Source organism: Phascolarctos cinereus, unplaced genomic scaffold, assembly GCF_003287225.1.
Source record: "Phascolarctos cinereus isolate Bilbo 61053 unplaced genomic scaffold, phaCin_HiC Scaffold_5;HRSCAF=322, whole genome shotgun sequence".
NCBI lineage: Eukaryota > Metazoa > Chordata > Mammalia > Diprotodontia > Phascolarctidae > Phascolarctos > Phascolarctos cinereus.
Window position 1 is genome coordinate 339,775,476 of NW_027555958.1, and position 16,234 is coordinate 339,791,709.

The 16,234-nt window shown below is 40.0% G+C and overlaps 1 protein-coding gene across 1 annotated transcript in view; it reads left to right on the forward strand.

Annotated features, from left to right (window-relative positions):
* Positions 1 to 16,234, forward strand: part of MTR (5-methyltetrahydrofolate-homocysteine methyltransferase) — a 135,548-nt gene that overhangs the window by 84,244 nt on the left and 35,070 nt on the right. The window contains 6 exon segments of the mRNA XM_021000424.2: positions 1,165 to 1,254; positions 4,313 to 4,465; positions 6,982 to 7,089; positions 9,995 to 10,095; positions 14,380 to 14,447; positions 15,025 to 15,145. Coding sequence (XP_020856083.1) covers positions 1,165 to 1,254; positions 4,313 to 4,465; positions 6,982 to 7,089; positions 9,995 to 10,095; positions 14,380 to 14,447; positions 15,025 to 15,145 — 641 coding nt within the window.

Here is a 16,234-nt window from a genome sequence, read left to right on the forward strand (position 1 = left end):
AGAAACAATCCCTGCTCACAAAGAGCTGAAGAGTCTAATGGGGGAGACAGCAAGTACATATATAAGCATAGAGAGCATGAATATAAAGTGGATAGATGTAAATATAAATTAAATAGTTAAAATCAAGGTAACTTGGGAGAGAGAATACTCTTCAAAGCATTTACAGTGTATTCTAGATTTATGAAGAGAAGATGAGGAAAAAGAACTAAAATAGCTTATTTCCTGTGAGAGTGAATTTAACTATTTGGAGGAGAAATAAAAGATCCTTGAGATTTTAATAGTTTTACCTGTTTAATAATTTCGACTAAACTGAATGATGCAGAACTCCTCAAAAATTATCTCTTTATTGTGAGGGTTCGAGGTGGCTTTAACTGATCCTTCATACAGTTAAAATATAAGTAATTATGTCTTTCATTAATGATTTCATTGTTAATAAATTTTATATTCAGTAATTTCAATATCGAATTATCAGAGGTTAAGAGATTTAATAGAAATATGAGTATTTACTTTTAAGAAGGAAAGTTTCTACAGTTTGTTTATTAAATAACATTTGATAAATCTGGGTATTGTTTCAGCCAATTGATGAAATAGTTAGAAAGAGGCTGTAATTTTATTAATTAGAAAGAAAATATCCAAACACGCTCCTAGATTACCATAGAATTTGGGATGATAAAATTACACATGAGAATAATTGAAGTAGCAGCTGAAGGGTGATATTCAAGTGAGGTTGGTAGACCTGTCCCCTGCCTTGAAATGTTGATGTCTTCATGCCTCCCTCCTGTTTTTCCTTACAGATCAAATCCTGTGAGTTTTAATTTCCTTGCTTATCAAATCCTTCTGTTTCATTCTCACCAATGCTCCCTCTTTCCCCAGCCAAGCACACAGTTCATCCTTTCATTACCTCATGCCTATGATGGCCTCCCCATAACCATTACTTGTTCGGTTGAGATGCTTCTGCTAGATTACTTTTCTTTTTAAAAAAATAGTCTTTTTTTGTTAGCACTTAAATATTCAGAAACATGAACATTTTAGAATGCAAAATAAATAATAAAAAAAAAAGAGGACTATGTATGTCTATGGAAGATGCACTACTGAACTGAAGGTTCCAGCCTCCAACCTTGTTGAGTCGATAACTACTTTACCTACTTTTTGTCTTCATTTCAGACTTATGGCAAAGGAGGGAAGAAAGCCATCCAGACAGATGAATGGCGGAATGACTCCATTGAGGAAAGACTCGAGTATGCCCTAGTCAAGGTATGGAGGAGAACAGAGCATCACTGGGTTGGAAGGAAGTACAGAGAGTGCTTGTACGTAGGACGTTCCAAAAGTCTGGAGGCTATTGTTAGCTTTAATGGGTGAACTGCCCTCAGACTTTGAGGACACCCCATGTATGAGCATGGTCTGCTCATTTGCATGATCATTGGTGGAGGAGTCCCTTGGTGTTCAAGGAAAAGGAGCCAATACAAGGAGTCCATCAGGAAATTCACAAATTTTTCTGGAACACTCAGTTTGTGCAAGGTGCTGTGACTATATCTGATGCCTAATTTTTGCAACTCTTAAGTGTTATTTAATATTTCTCTGGCAGGAGTATTTTTAAAAAGCCAGTGCTGTTTGGTGTTTTGTATCCCTCCACTTCCTACTGCCAGGCACAGGTTTGGGTTGTAGGATCGTAGAATTTCAGTGTGGGAAGGGACCCCAGAGCTCACCCGCAGCAGTTCTTGCAAACCTGTTCACCCCTCCTCAAACCTCCCATGGCCTCCCTTTGCCCCACCCTTTTAGCTTGGCTCCTTGCTTCATGTTTTACATAGAAAATCGAGACTGTAAGCTTCCTTTTCCCCCTTCCTCACCTCTTATCACCCAGATGCCTCCTGCTGCTGTTTCCTCCTTCACTCCTGTCTCACATGATGAAATGGCCTTACTCCTTGCCAAGGACAACCCTCCACTTGTTCAAGTGTTCCCACTGCAGCCTGTCTCTGCCAGCAGATCGCCCCCTCTGCCGTCTTCACTCTTTTCACCTGTCGTCGTCTCTCCCTGTCTGCTGGCTGTATCCATGTTGCCTACAAACATGCCTGTATCTCCTTCATCCTGAAAAAGTCCTCATGTGATCCTTCTGTCCCTATCTCTCTTCTCCTTTAGTAATTAAACTCCTTGAAAGGACCTCTATTTTTCTCTTCTTAACCCTTTACAATCCAGCTTCTGACCTTATCATTCCACTGAAACTGTTCTCTTCGGAGTTATCACTAATCTCTTAGTTGCCACATCCAATGGCCTTTGCTTAGTCCTCATTGTCCTTGACCTCTCTGCAGCCTTTGGCACTTTGATCACCCTCTCCTCCTCGATAAATTCTTAACTTTCAGGACACTGCTCTCTCCTAGGTATGTTTACCTGTCTACTCCTCCGTCTCCTTTGCTGAGTCGTCACTATGCCCTCTAACCCTAGGCAGTGTTCTGTCTCTTCTTCTATACTATTCCGCTTGGGGGCCGCTAGGTGGCACAGTGGAGAGAGCACTGGTCCTGAGTTCAAATCCAGCCGCAGACACATAACACTCACCAGCTGTGTGGCTCTGGGCAAGTCAGTTAACCCCGTTGCCCAGCCAATAAACAAACAAGCAAACAAACTGCTCCACTTGGTGATCTCATCAGCTGCCATAGATTTAATCAGCGCTCCTATGCTGATGACTCTCAAATCTCTCTATCCTGCCCTAACCTCTCCGCTGACTTCCAGGCTTACATCTCCAGCTACCTTTCAGACATCTCAGACTGGGTATCTAGTAGACATCTTAAGTTAAACATGTCCAAAATGGAGCTTGTTATCTTTTGAACCCTTCTCCCCTCCATACTTCTCTGTTATTCTAGAAAGCAATACCGTCCTCCCATCCCTTAGGCTTGCAGCCTAGGAGTTATCCCTTGATCTTCATGTCTCTCACCCTCACCTCCTTGCATGTCCAGTCTGTTGCCAAGGCCTAATGTTTCATCTCTGCAGCAAGTCTCAAATAAACCCTCTTCTCTCCCCTGCCACTGCCACCACTCTAGAGCAGGCCCTCCTCACCTCATTCCTGGATTGTTCCAGTAGTCTGCTGTTGGGTCTGCCTGCTCAAGTCTCTCCCCACTCCAGTCTACCATCCACCAAATCACCAAAGTGATTTTCTTAAAGTGTAAGTCCAGCTGTGTCACTCCCCTACTCAATAAAGTCCTGTGCCTCCCTATGGCTTCCAGCGTCAAGTACAGCATCAAGTTTGGTGTTCAAAACCATTAATAATCTAGCCCTCTCCTATCTTTCCAGTCTTCTTACCCTTTCCTTCCTGCGGAGTACTCTTTGATCCAGTGGTACCAGCCTCCTGGTTGTTTCAAGAGCAAGATCCTCCATCTCTTGACTCTAGATATTTTTTCTGGCTGTCCCTCATGCCTTGAATGATCTCCCTCCTCGACTCCACCTACTGACTTCCCTGGATTTTAAGTTCCAACTAAAATCTCACCTTCCTTAAGAAGCCTCCCCCAACCCCTCTTATCATCTCCTATTTTTCCTGTATACTTATTTACATGTTGTCTCCCTGATTAGACTGCAAGCTCCTTGAGGACAGGGACTGTCTTTTGCCTCTTTTTATATCCCCAGGGCTTAGCACTGTGCCTGGCATGTATTAGGTACTTAATAATTGTTTATTGTTTCAAACTCCCATTTCCATAGGCAAGTAAACTAGTGAGCACAGACTTGCCCAAGGTCACACGTGTACTTAGTGGTAAAGACTAGACTAGAAAGTTTGTCTCTTCCTCTCCTAGTCTTGTGTTTTGTCGATTATGTACCACTTTTCCTCTTATTCCTACACCTGATATCTTGTGTTTTGCCTGCCTTTTGTCTGGGTGGCTTTGGGCCTGGAAGTCTGCTTTGCACCTTACTCATCCTCTGCCCTTAGTCCCTTAACCTCTCTCAGTTTCCCCACATATGAGATTTGGTGGGAAAGTTTCAGAAATAATATCAGAATATACATATACATATATGTTTTATTGCATTGATATTATATTAATCATGTATAATTATATATAATACACAATTAGATATTATCATATTAATATATTATATATTTTCAGAAATAATAAATAATAAAGATATCAGAAATTTAAAGTCTTTAAGGCTACTACTAGAAGACAAAGCAGGCTTTGTTTGTTGTTTTTTGCTTACAATTAGTATTTTGGTATTCACTCTTAAGTCTTCAGAGAGCCTTTGATAGAACTGAGTTTTCAAATATGATTATTAAAACTCTGTTGAACTTTCATTTCCAATAGTCAGTGTTTCTGTATTGTTTTTCTTTTTTCAGGGCATTGAAAAATTTGTCATAGAGGATACCGAGGAAGCAAGAATAAACAAGGACAAATATCCTCGACCTTTGAACATAATTGAAGGGCCGCTGATGAATGGCATGAAAGTAGTTGGTGACCTCTTTGGGGCTGGAAAGATGTTTCTTCCTCAGGTTGGCAAAAGAATTGGGGGCAGAAGTGGAGGTGGGGGCAGGCGGCAGTAGAAATACTTACATTGGTATCATTTCCTTGTCTTATGACCAATAGTTACTCTGGAACAACTTCATTCTATTAATCAAGCCTCTGTTAAGGACCTACTATGTGTGGTGCTGTGATATATATTGGAGTTAAAAAGACTAAAATGAAACTATCTCTGCCCCCAGGGAGCTTAACAGCATTTCAGGAGAGACATGCATAATTTGTGTGTGTGTATATACACACACGTATTTAAATACCCATATTTTTATAGATTGAGAATACACACAAAATGAATATAAGGTAAATTTTTGTAGGGGTGTATGGGAGAGACACTAGCAGGGGTAGGGAACCTGTGGCCTGAAGGCCACCCCTGCACTAGAGGTTTGGTGGATCCGGAGAAGCCTCATGTAGGTGGTAGTGGTTTTTGATCTGAGCTTTAAAGGAAACAAGGGATTCTAACAGGTAGAGAGATAAGGAGGGAGTGAATTCCAGGTATGAGGTTGTGTCTTTAAAGGTAGCATTTGTTATTTCTCCTGGTTTAGGTTAAATTGGGAACTCAGGGAATTAAAAATATTCACTCCTTTCCCCTCACCCCCATCCGTTCCGACTGACCCTTAAGTAAAGAGGAGTGCCTGGAAAATCTATCTTTTGTAAGATTGGAGCTCAGAGGTCGCCTGAGAATACTCTTTTCTTTGGACCCAAATCCCCTTCTACTCTTCACCCCCAAAAGGAAAGAAAACAAAGTCTCAAATCTCCTTTTAGTATCTGCTTAGAAGTACAGATGTCTAACTTGGTCTACTGATGCTAACATCCCAGGATGATCTATTTAAAACAAATAGACTCCGTCAGAACTAGAATGCATTAATTCATTTTCATTTATTTATTTATTTTTATTTTTTATGGATAGCAGTAACTATTGGGCTTAATTTACAGCAGCTGCAGAGGTGAGGATAGAATCACTCAGTACTTATTGAGTGCCTGCAGGTTCTGCGCTAAGTGCTGGGGGCCTGTGATTTACTTATACAAGAAGTATAAGACATGCTTTTGCCCAGGTTTAGTTGAAGAGACCCGGGACAGATACACAGAAGAATTAAAATATCAGTGGAAAAGACAGCACAAAGCAGGGCATGACCTATTGCCCAGAAATGATATTTAATTCATTTCAACAAACATTTATTAAGGGCCTGTTGGCTTCTCTGGCTTCCTTCAAGTCCCAGCTAAAACCTCACCTTCTACAGGAAGCTTTTCCTAATCCATCTTAGTTCTGGTGTTGATTATTTCCAGTGTATCCTGTCTGTAGCTTGTTTGTATGTGGTCATTTGCATGTTGTCTCTGCCTTTACACTGTGAGCTTCTTGAGGGCAGGAGCTGTCTTTTGCCTTTCTTTGTAACCTCCTGCTTAGTATAGTGCCAGGCACACAGTGGGTGCTTCCTGACTGACCAAAGATACAAAGACAAAATTTTCCTTGCCTTCAAGGGGATATACCATGTGCAAAAGTAAGTAAATCTAAAGTATAGGATAGAGAATAGTCGCTGGACCTATGATTTCATAAGAGTATAGAATTCCTGGTATTGCCCTCTACCAATGTAAGTTGGCATTTTCTCTACGACTTATAATTTGGAGTGACCTAGAGCAGAGGTGTCCAATATATGGCCACCAACACCCCCAAATGTGGCCTGAACCATACTGAAATGTGTTTGGGAAATATTGCACAAAATAGATGAAACTACAATAAGGTAGATAATATAAAATTTAAACCTAAGTAAATATGTAGTCTGCAAGAATCCTTATGTATGATTTAGTTGGCTGCCCCCCCCCTTCTTATTTCTATTTGAGTTCAAGAGGGAGTTAGCAGTAATAACTGAAGTCAGAGAAGGCTCCATGTAGGAGGAAGCATTTGAACTGATTGAAAGAAGTCAAGGGAATCTAAACATGAGAACAGAGGAAGAACAGAATTCAAAAGATTGCTCATTATGGGCAAGGATTGTCTGGGAGGGTTTGACCGAAATGATACTTGAGTTGATAACCCTTGGAGGACAGGTAGGATTTGGACAGATGAAGAGGAGAGAGAATAGCATGAACAAAAGCGTGGCGGTAGGAAAACATAAAACCACTTTTTTGGCTTTTAGTTCTATGTCCTCCTGTGTTTGACTTTATTAACTATTTCTGCTTTGCTAACTATCCTTTGGTCTCTCTGTGGTGAAAGCTGTCAAGTGATTTGGGCCTGGAGTTAGGAGGACACAAGTTCTAATGTTGACTCGAGCATTTACTAGCTCTGTGACTTTTGATAGGTCATTCAAACTCTCTCAGCCTCAGTTTCCTCATCTTTAAAATAGGAATAATAACAATAGTACCTCCTTTCCAGGGTTGTTTTGAGGATGAAAGGAGATAATATTTGTAATGTGCTATATAAATGCTAGCTATTATATTCTGTGGAAATTTCCACAAAACAAATTGATTAATAATTATCTGATTATTTTTGTGTTTCCAGGTAATAAAGTCAGCCCGTGTCATGAAGAAAGCAGTTGGCTACCTCATTCCTTTCATGGAAAAGGAGAGAGAGGAAAAAAGAGCTCTTACTGGGAATGTGGAAGAAGAGGCAAGTCACTGTATGCCACCCTTTTTTAGGGTTGGCCTGGAAGAGAGTGTGTTGGGTTGGGGATAGATGCTTTTGGACTTTACTGAGGTCACAGTCCACGATGAAGTGCAGAGAAAATAGTAGAGAATCCCTTTAGAGGCGCTAGGTAGAGTGCTGGACCTGGAGTCAGGAAGACACTCAACCTGTGTGATCCTGGGCAAGTCACTTAACTTCTGTCTGCCTCATTTTTCTCTACTGTAAAATGGGTAATAATAGCATCTGTCTCCCTGGATTATTTTGAAAATCAAATAAGATAACCATTGTAAAGTGCTTAACTCAATGCCCGGCTTAGTAAGCATTTAATAAATACTTATTCCCTTCCATAGCCCTTCCCTTCAGATGCTGTATGTCTGTGTCAAGTCAATTGACTTCTCTCTACCTCCGCTTCCTCCTCTATAAAATGGGAATAATAATAATGCATACATATGTGCTTATCTCCCAGAGTTGTTGTGAGGATCAAACCAGGTAACAATTGTAAAGTGCTTAGCACAATGCTTGGCACTTAGCAGGTGCTTAATAAATGCTGGTTTTCTTCCCTTCTGATTTTCATGTATTAAAGTATCCTTAAGTGAGTGTTCTTCTGAACTTGCTGCCACAGATCCCTGGCTTGGGGTTATTCTTCTGATGAAAACTCATAGTTTCCAGATGAAAGCAATTGAATGTGTAAATGAAAAGAGCATTTATTAAGTGCTTACTTTGTTCCAGGGACTATGTTAAATATGGGGGGTACAAATACAAAAAAAGCCTGATTCTCAAGGAGCATACTTTTGAATGGGGGAGATTATTTAAGAGTGGTGGCCAGGGATGGGCATTTTGGGTTGGGAAATCAGAGGAGAGTTGAGTGGAGAATAGTGATATTGACCCTGATGACCTTGACCTGAGCAGGAGGTGGAAAGTGGTGAGGTCAGAGGAGACCAGGAAGATGGCCAGAGTACATCATAGTGAACTTCAGGGCCACTAGATATAGTGGCCGATCGGGTGCAAAGAAACCTCATAGCAAGGCAGAGGCAGAGGGTAGAGCATGGCATTGTGGCAGGCAGATGACCAGAGTGTAATGTTCCTCATCAGTATTTGTTATTGATAATTGGCCCCTATAGAAAAACTTTATGTTTTGCGGGGACTGGGGTGGGGGGAGCAGTAATGGGCAAATCATTTGCTCTTGTTTGACCAGCCATTTAGCCTGATTGTGAGCCCAGCCTAACTCTGCTCTATTCTCTCCACAAGTCCTCCAGCTTGATTAGCTTGATGAGCTAGCTACCCATAAAGTAGATTGTTCTGGTCCTTAGGACTTAGAACCCTAAGTATTATGTAGTTTTGTACAAAATAGGCAGCCCCACCTGATCATGTCTGATGGCGGTTGTCCTTTTGATGGCAATAATTACTGCCACAATAATGCTGTTCCTTTATATAACATTTAACAATTTACACATTGGCTCCATGTGCAGTCTCGTTTTATCTTAATGATTTATGAGATAAATAGGGCAGTTGGTAGTATACCCATTTTACAGATGAAAAAACAGGTGCAGGAGGCAAACAGGAACTAGTGTTGCCAGGACAAGAATTGAGGCCCTCTTACTGTTTGACCACTGCTATTTCTATTATGCACCTCTGCTTTTCACTGTCAGTAGGACCTAAGCAAATTTGTTTTAACATGCTTGAATAATGACTTGTTTCTACATCTTTGTCACTTCTAGATTCCCTGCCCATGATAGATAAGAGCCTTCCTTTGTAACAAAGAAAATCATTTAAGCAGAACACAGAAACTATATGCAATATTCTGTACCTGTAGCCTTCTACTTCTTTAAGGAAAGAAGGGAGGTCCTTCCTCATTTCTTCTGAGGGACCATATTTGGTCGTTAAAGTTGCTCAGCGTTTGACTTCATCTTACCTCTACTTTTATTTACACAGTCTTAGTAATTTTCTATATTACCCTCTTGACTGTGCTTACCTTCCCTCTGAACCAGTTCATTCACGTCTTAGATTATTTTTCTATTGGTGTTGATTGGTTCATCTTCATTGAGCATTTCCTACACTCTGTCATCTTTACTTCTTTGTCACCAATAGTGCACTTACTTGATATCCAGGCTGGGCACTGAATATAGTACTGCTACCACTGCTACCACCGTCACCCATTGCTATTGCTACTCCTGCTACCACCACCATCACTACCATCACCACCACCACCACCACCACCACCACCACCACCACCACCACCATGACTACCACTGCTAATATTACCGCTACTACCACTACTATTTAGCTAGCTAACTGGCATTTGCATAATGCTTTTAAGTTTTGTAAAACACTTTGCAGTTGTCTTCTCATTTAATCCTGTGAGGTAGTTGTTATTATGATCTCTGTTTTACAGATGGGGAAACTCTAAAGCAGACAGATATTAAATGACTTGCCCAGGGTCACACAGCTAGTAAGTGTCTTGAGGCTAGGTTGGAACTCAGGTCTTTGTGACTCTAGTTCTGGCACTGTATCCAGAGTGCCACTCTGTGAGACACTGCTTTGGTTGGGGTTGCAGGTATAGTTGCTACATGTGGAACGGAGATTTCTGTGTAAACTTAGCTGGTTTCCATGATGATTGAACCCATGACCTTGACCTTATACTCTAATCAGGTATATTAATGGGCTAAGGAGAGATCTTTCGATCAGTTCTGTCTTTAGCTGTCAGCTTAGAGATGATATGCGTCTGGACTTCCTTTGTGTCAGGTTATCTAGGTTCCTTTCTCTTCATAAATGAGTCTGTTTGCTTTACTATTGTATTAAATACATTTCTATCCTAATGTTTGACTAAAATGCATAATCCGCTCCAAGCCCTTCACAATAAAATACCCACTTGCTTGATTTACACCTGCAGGACCCTTACCATGGCACCATTGTGTTGGCGACTGTTAAAGGTGATGTGCACGACATAGGCAAGAACATTGTCGGTGTAGTCCTGGGCTGTAATAATTTCAGGTAAGAGTTTTAAGGGTCCATATCTTAGAATCCTTTCCTGTTTAGTCATTCAGTTAGTAAACATTTATTAGGCACCTACTGTGTGCCAGGCACTATGCTAAGCACTGGGGATACAAAAAGAGGCAAAAGACAACCCTGACCTCAAGGAGCTTAAATGGTTTAAAGATTCAAGAGATGCTTGTCAATGTATAAGGGAGCTTAGGGATGGTCAGGAATTAAAGCATTTGATCAGATGGCAAGAATATAGGTAGGTACTCATCTGTTCCTTTCACCCCAGTGACTATAGGGGCCTTTTAAAAATTTATGAATAGGCTCTATTTTTTTTTATATTCAATTTTATTTTAAGTTCTAAATTCTCTCCTTCCCCTTTCCCCTCTCCCACCCATTGAGAAGGCAAGAAAAGCAAAGTCCATTAGCAATATGCATACTCATGCAAAACAAATTTCTGTAGAAGTCATGTTCAAAGAGAGAACAGGAGGGCGAGAGAGAGACAGAGAGAGAGAGAGAGAGAGAGAGAGAAGAGAGAGAGAGAGAGAGAGAGAAAGGAGGAGGGGAGGAAATATAATGCAATACATGCTTGAATCTGCCCTCTGTGTCCCTCAGCTCTCTATGTGGAGATGGATAGCATGTTCCATCATGAATTCTTTGGAATTATGGTTGGTTATTGTGTTGACCAGAGTTCTGAAGGCTTCCACAATTGATTATTTCATACATCCTACTCCTTTTCCCCACCAGATTTATAAGATTTTGCAGCTAAGGTTCCATGAGATTATATTGAATTTCAGTCCTGTATTTGTCAGTAAAAAGGGTTACATTGAAATGGGAAGACTGTAATTGTCTTTGTACAGTGACTCTATAGTGGCACATGCAGTTAAGTACTTTAAAAAATTTATAATGATGAGGCTAATTTTTTTAGACTGACATATACAAAGTGAAGTCCTATTGTAATAAATGCCATTGTAAAGAGGATTTATCCATAACCGAATGCTGTTTACAATCCAATAGATGGCTTATGATGACAGTGCCTTGTTAATCTGATTACAATGGATTCTTTATAATGAATAATCCAGTATAATTAATTGTGGTTTTGGGTACCTGTCTACTCAGGGGTAAATCTCAATCAGGTACTTTTACTTTCTTTATGCTGTAGCTATAGAGAGGAGAATTGGTTTTTCATGATTTTTAGTCCTTTTTTTTGATAAAAATAACTAATTTTGGTTACATGAAATTGACAAGCTTTTACATAAACAAGAAGAACACCTCAGGAATAATAATATTAGTGGTTGACTAGGAAGAAAACTTTGGTATCAGGCATCTCTAAGGAAGGTTTGCTGTCTAAGACAGGTAGACAACTGAGAGAAATATGTAAGACCAGAAGCCATTCCCCAGTAGAGGAGTGGTCAGTCAGGTAGTCAGTAAGCATTTATTAATTGCCTACTTTGTTCTGGGAACTGTACTAAGCATTGGGAGTTCAAAGAAAAGCAAAAGACAGTTAGTCCCTGCATAGGAAGAAACATTTTTCAAAAGAAGAATTGTAAGCTATTAACAACCATCTGATAGAATACTTCGAAATAAAAACAACCCTGAGCTTTTACCTTACACTCAAATAATTTCTTTTCCTCATGTTCCTTTACTACAGTGAGACAGAGCACCAGCTCAGTTCACCACTAAGTCCTTAAAAATAGGACCTTTAATTTATAATATTGTATTCATCATAGTGAATGTAAAACACAACACCACCATTGGAAAGGCCAGGGGCCTTTTGTTGTTATAATACACTCTTAGCTATTGGATATATACCTCACAATTTAGGGTAAGATGTTCTACGCCCAAATCTCTTTTGAGAATGCCACTTCTCAATGCCCTGTCGCTGTTGATTTCTGTTAGCATTCTTCTCATGTCCCTAATTCCCATGAAACTGGGGTAGGACTTCGATTGTAATTAAACTCACTAAATACTTACGCTTTAGATGCTGTCCTGTTGTATTTGGTCATTGCTGAGATTAGGCAGTAGATAGTTGAGAAGATCAAGCTGGGAGTAGTTTTTTGTTTCTTTTATATGAAGATATTTGAAAAAGTGACACTTTGCAGAGTGTCCCCCTCTCTTTTAAAAGTACAAAATATTAACAGTTGTAGTGAGTTACTAATTTAAGCCAGAGTTTTGGCTAGTACATTCTGCATGAAAAATTTCTCTATTTTCTGCATACTGAGATTTTTGTCTTTATTCTTGTCATGGAAAAAACTTTGTGATGGAACCTTTAGATTTTCCATTTGAACAGGCAGGAAGACCTGTCTCCTACTTTAATACACCTTGCCCAGTGGCTCATGGTTTATTACTTAATTATTTGGGCCACATGGCTGAGTCACACTGCATCCTGGTAGCAGCACACCTACATTTCAGAAGCAGGAAAAAGTGGGAAAAAAGCAGCCTCTTAACTGCTGAAGCAGTTAAGTCGAGCGCAGCAAATGTTGGACATCATAATAGGGATTTGGAGGAAAGTAGCCCACATCCACCCGTCATCTTAGGAATGTATCCTGCTTTATCTATGTTCAGTGATATTTAAACAGGTTCCATCGTATTCCATCTGTGCCTTGTACAATCTTTACATAATGCTTTATACATGGGCACTCAAGAAAGATCTGTGGCTGTTACTTGAGAGTTTAGCTCAGTGATGTATTTTCTGAATTAAAAAATAATGTGAAGCCTCCTAGTGATTTCTAAAGGATAAATTTTAAAATGACATTTTATTTACACCACCTCTGGTGCTTACTATCTTTGTCATGTTGGGCAAGATGCTTAACCTCCCAGGGTCTCAGTTTCCTCATTTGTAAAATAAGGGGTTCAACTTAGATGACCTTTTTCTTCTGGCTCTGAATCTATGAACATGAATTTATTATTTTTTTACAGTTTTTCATATTTTATTTTGATCTTTCTCATGTTTACTTTTGTCGTTATGTAGACAAATGAGAGTTTGAGTTCAGGGGAAGAAGAGACTGAAGAATATGAGGAAGGCTGTGTGAGGGAGGAAGGGAAAATCGACGAGAGATGTTAGGTAAAGATGAGAGAACTGAGGAGAAGTCAAGTGCCTGCTCTGTGTCAGGCATGGTGCTAGGCTATGATATACAAATATAAACAATGGAATGATCCCTGTGATGAAGGAGGGAACATGAGAAAGGGGAGAGTAGTGGGGGAAAGGATTTAAGAAAATGGGTTTAGGGGCTAGAAAATCTCCCTCCTTCCCCTCTCCTCTATGTCTCCCTCCCTCCAGCCTCCCTCATTTCTACCTCTCTCCCCCCTCCTCTTTTCTTTCCTTCCTCCTCCTCTCTCTCTGTCCCCCATTCCTCTCTCTTTCTCTCTTTTCCTCCCCCCCACCTTCTCTCTCCCCTCCTTGTCTCCTCCACTCCTTCTTTTCCCTCTTCTATCTTCCTCTCTCCTCTGCTTATTTCCCTTTTTTTTGAGGCAGTAGGGGTTGAGTGACTTGCCCAGGGTCATAGCTAGTAAGTGTCTGAGGCTGAATTTGAATTTAGGTCCTCCTGATTCCAGGGCTGGTGCTCTATCCACTGAACCACCTGGCTGCCTCTCTCCTGTTTTCTGTCATCTGCTTTCCTGTGTCAGTCTTTGTTGTTGAACCAAGAATTCAAATAACCAGAGTTTCATTAATAGGACAAAAAATATTTATTTAGTGCCAGATCACTGCTTTTGTGCTCACCCATACTTGGTTATTAGAATCTGAATGTTCCACAGGTATTGAAGAGGTTGAATAGAGTATCATTACTTTGAAATTATCCCACACTTTATTTTCTAATGTATTTTGAGGGGGAAAAATCATGTTATCTTCCTCAGTTTTAAAATTATGAAAAACTATTTTACCAAAGAATTTAAAATGTATGCTATGGTTTTATAAATCTGTTCAACAACAGCATATAAAATTGGGCTGCAAAAATAATGACACAAAATTTGTGATTAGAAATAAAGAGAAGAGCAGTAAATCAAATATTAGGCCAAATTGGAGATTCCCTATTCCTTACACCGACTTCCAGGAAGGGCTTCTCAAAATGATGATTCCTTCATGAATTGAGAATCTTTTGGCCTTGAGCTATTCAGTCATAAAGCTTATGAATGGAGCCTGCCCCCCTCCCAAACTCTCTTGTATCCGGGGATCTTCCAGAGGCATGCCTGTTTATGACACAGCAGTGCTTCATGGGTCCAATTAAAAATGTTAGCTTCCCTTTTGTCCCCAGCGTTCTCTCGTTAATTTTCTCAAATCTCCTTTTTCTGCCATAGGGTTATTGATTTAGGAGTCATGACTCCCTGTGATAAGATATTGAAAGCTGCTATTGACAACAAAGCAGGTATGGTACGACTGTCAGTACTTTCAGGCCTGTTTACGGAATGGTTATTCATCTGTCTGGGCATGACAATGTACTTCCAGATGTGTGATCCATGGGGGATTTACAAGTGAAACAGTTAAAAAACTCATTATCTGGTGGGACTGTCCCGGGTGGTAGTGAGTTTTATTGCATTTGGGAGGTGGAGTTGGGGAAAGCAGGTTAAGATTCAGTGGAACCTGTTTATAACTAAGGTCCTGGGAGGACCTAAAGCTTTCTAGATTATGTGTGTGAGAGCATACTTTGGTTGTGTATGATTTTGATGAAGTACTTTCATATCAGTATAATCATGAACTAGGGCTAATGCTATTGGATGGTTGCCCAAAATGATGTATGCGGTAATAGTTTCAAATCTCAGGTTGCATTACCAACCAAGATCAAAAAGTGGTGAAAATTCGGCTTTTAGAAAAGCTTCCTAGGACAACCTTTTCTTCTACTATAAGAATTTCTTGTTGGGTCTAGTGGATTTGATTAGAAAATGCTTTATAAGATGGTCCATCCTTTGTATGTCACCCCTTCTTTCCTCCCCCTTTTAAAATAGATATAATTGGCCTGTCGGGACTCATCACTCCCTCTTTGGATGAAATGATTTTTGTTGCCAAGGAAATGGAGAGATTAGATATAAAGATTCCTTTGTTGATTGGAGGAGCAACCACTTCCAAGTAAGTCAGATAAATGGAAGGATGATGTTCATTAAAGTGTTCTGAAGTGTCTTTTTGAAAGCACAAGGCAAAACTAGGGTCTTCTTAGTGTGTATAGATTTGTTGGTTGTGTATATGAGGAACTGCCCTTTCTCAGCTTTGAAACTAGAACACTGAGAACTCTAGTGAATTTTTGGATTGTGTTGTTTCTCTGTCCTTGGAGAAAAATTCTTTCTGTTTTCCTGGGACTCCTTGTTCTTATTAAGTCTCTGTGATGAGTGTTAGGGTCCTTGACTCTATTAAAATTAAAATTCAGTTCAGCCTCTGTTGCACACCGAATTAGAATCTTAGATGTAAAGCTGGAAGGGACCTCTATGTTCAGCTAGTCCAGAGGGGTTTAATCTTTCTTATGTCATGGCCCCTTTTGGGAGTCTGGTGATACTTTCTCCAAATAATGTTTTTTTAAAAACTTAATAATTGAAGGACATGCTAAATTTCAGTTACAGGTTAGTGAAAACAAAGATGTATTTTTTTCACTTGTCCAAGTTCCTGGACCCTGGGTTAAGAGTCTTTGCTGTTTTCTAACCCCTTTGTTTGACAGATGAAGAAAGTGTTGCCCAGGGCAGTTAAATGACTTGCCCACAGTCACACAGGCAATGAGTGGCAGAACCAGAATTTGAATATAGGTCTTTTGACTCCATGTTCAGCTCTCATTTCCCATACCACATGACCATAATATGCTAAGTGGTATGAATAGGATGTGTTCCCTGGAGGTTATAATCTAGTAGGGAAGATATGGCTCATAACACAAATAATTGTAACGATGTAGAAAGAAGGCAGGTAGTAATGGATGTTAGGAAAGTATAGAGTGGTATAGGAATATAGGAGAGAGAGAGCGGTGCGGGGAGAGGAGAGAGAAAGAGATCATTTTTGACTGAAAGGATCTGGGAAAAGGACACATTTGAGTAGAGGTTTGAAGAATTAGTATGATTTTGATAAGCAGAGATGGGGAGAAAGGCATTCTAGGCATTAGAAATGGCATGCATAAAAGCATGAAGGAAAGAAAGTGCAGTTGTGTTTAAGGAATGCTGAGTGGTTCAGTTTATCTCC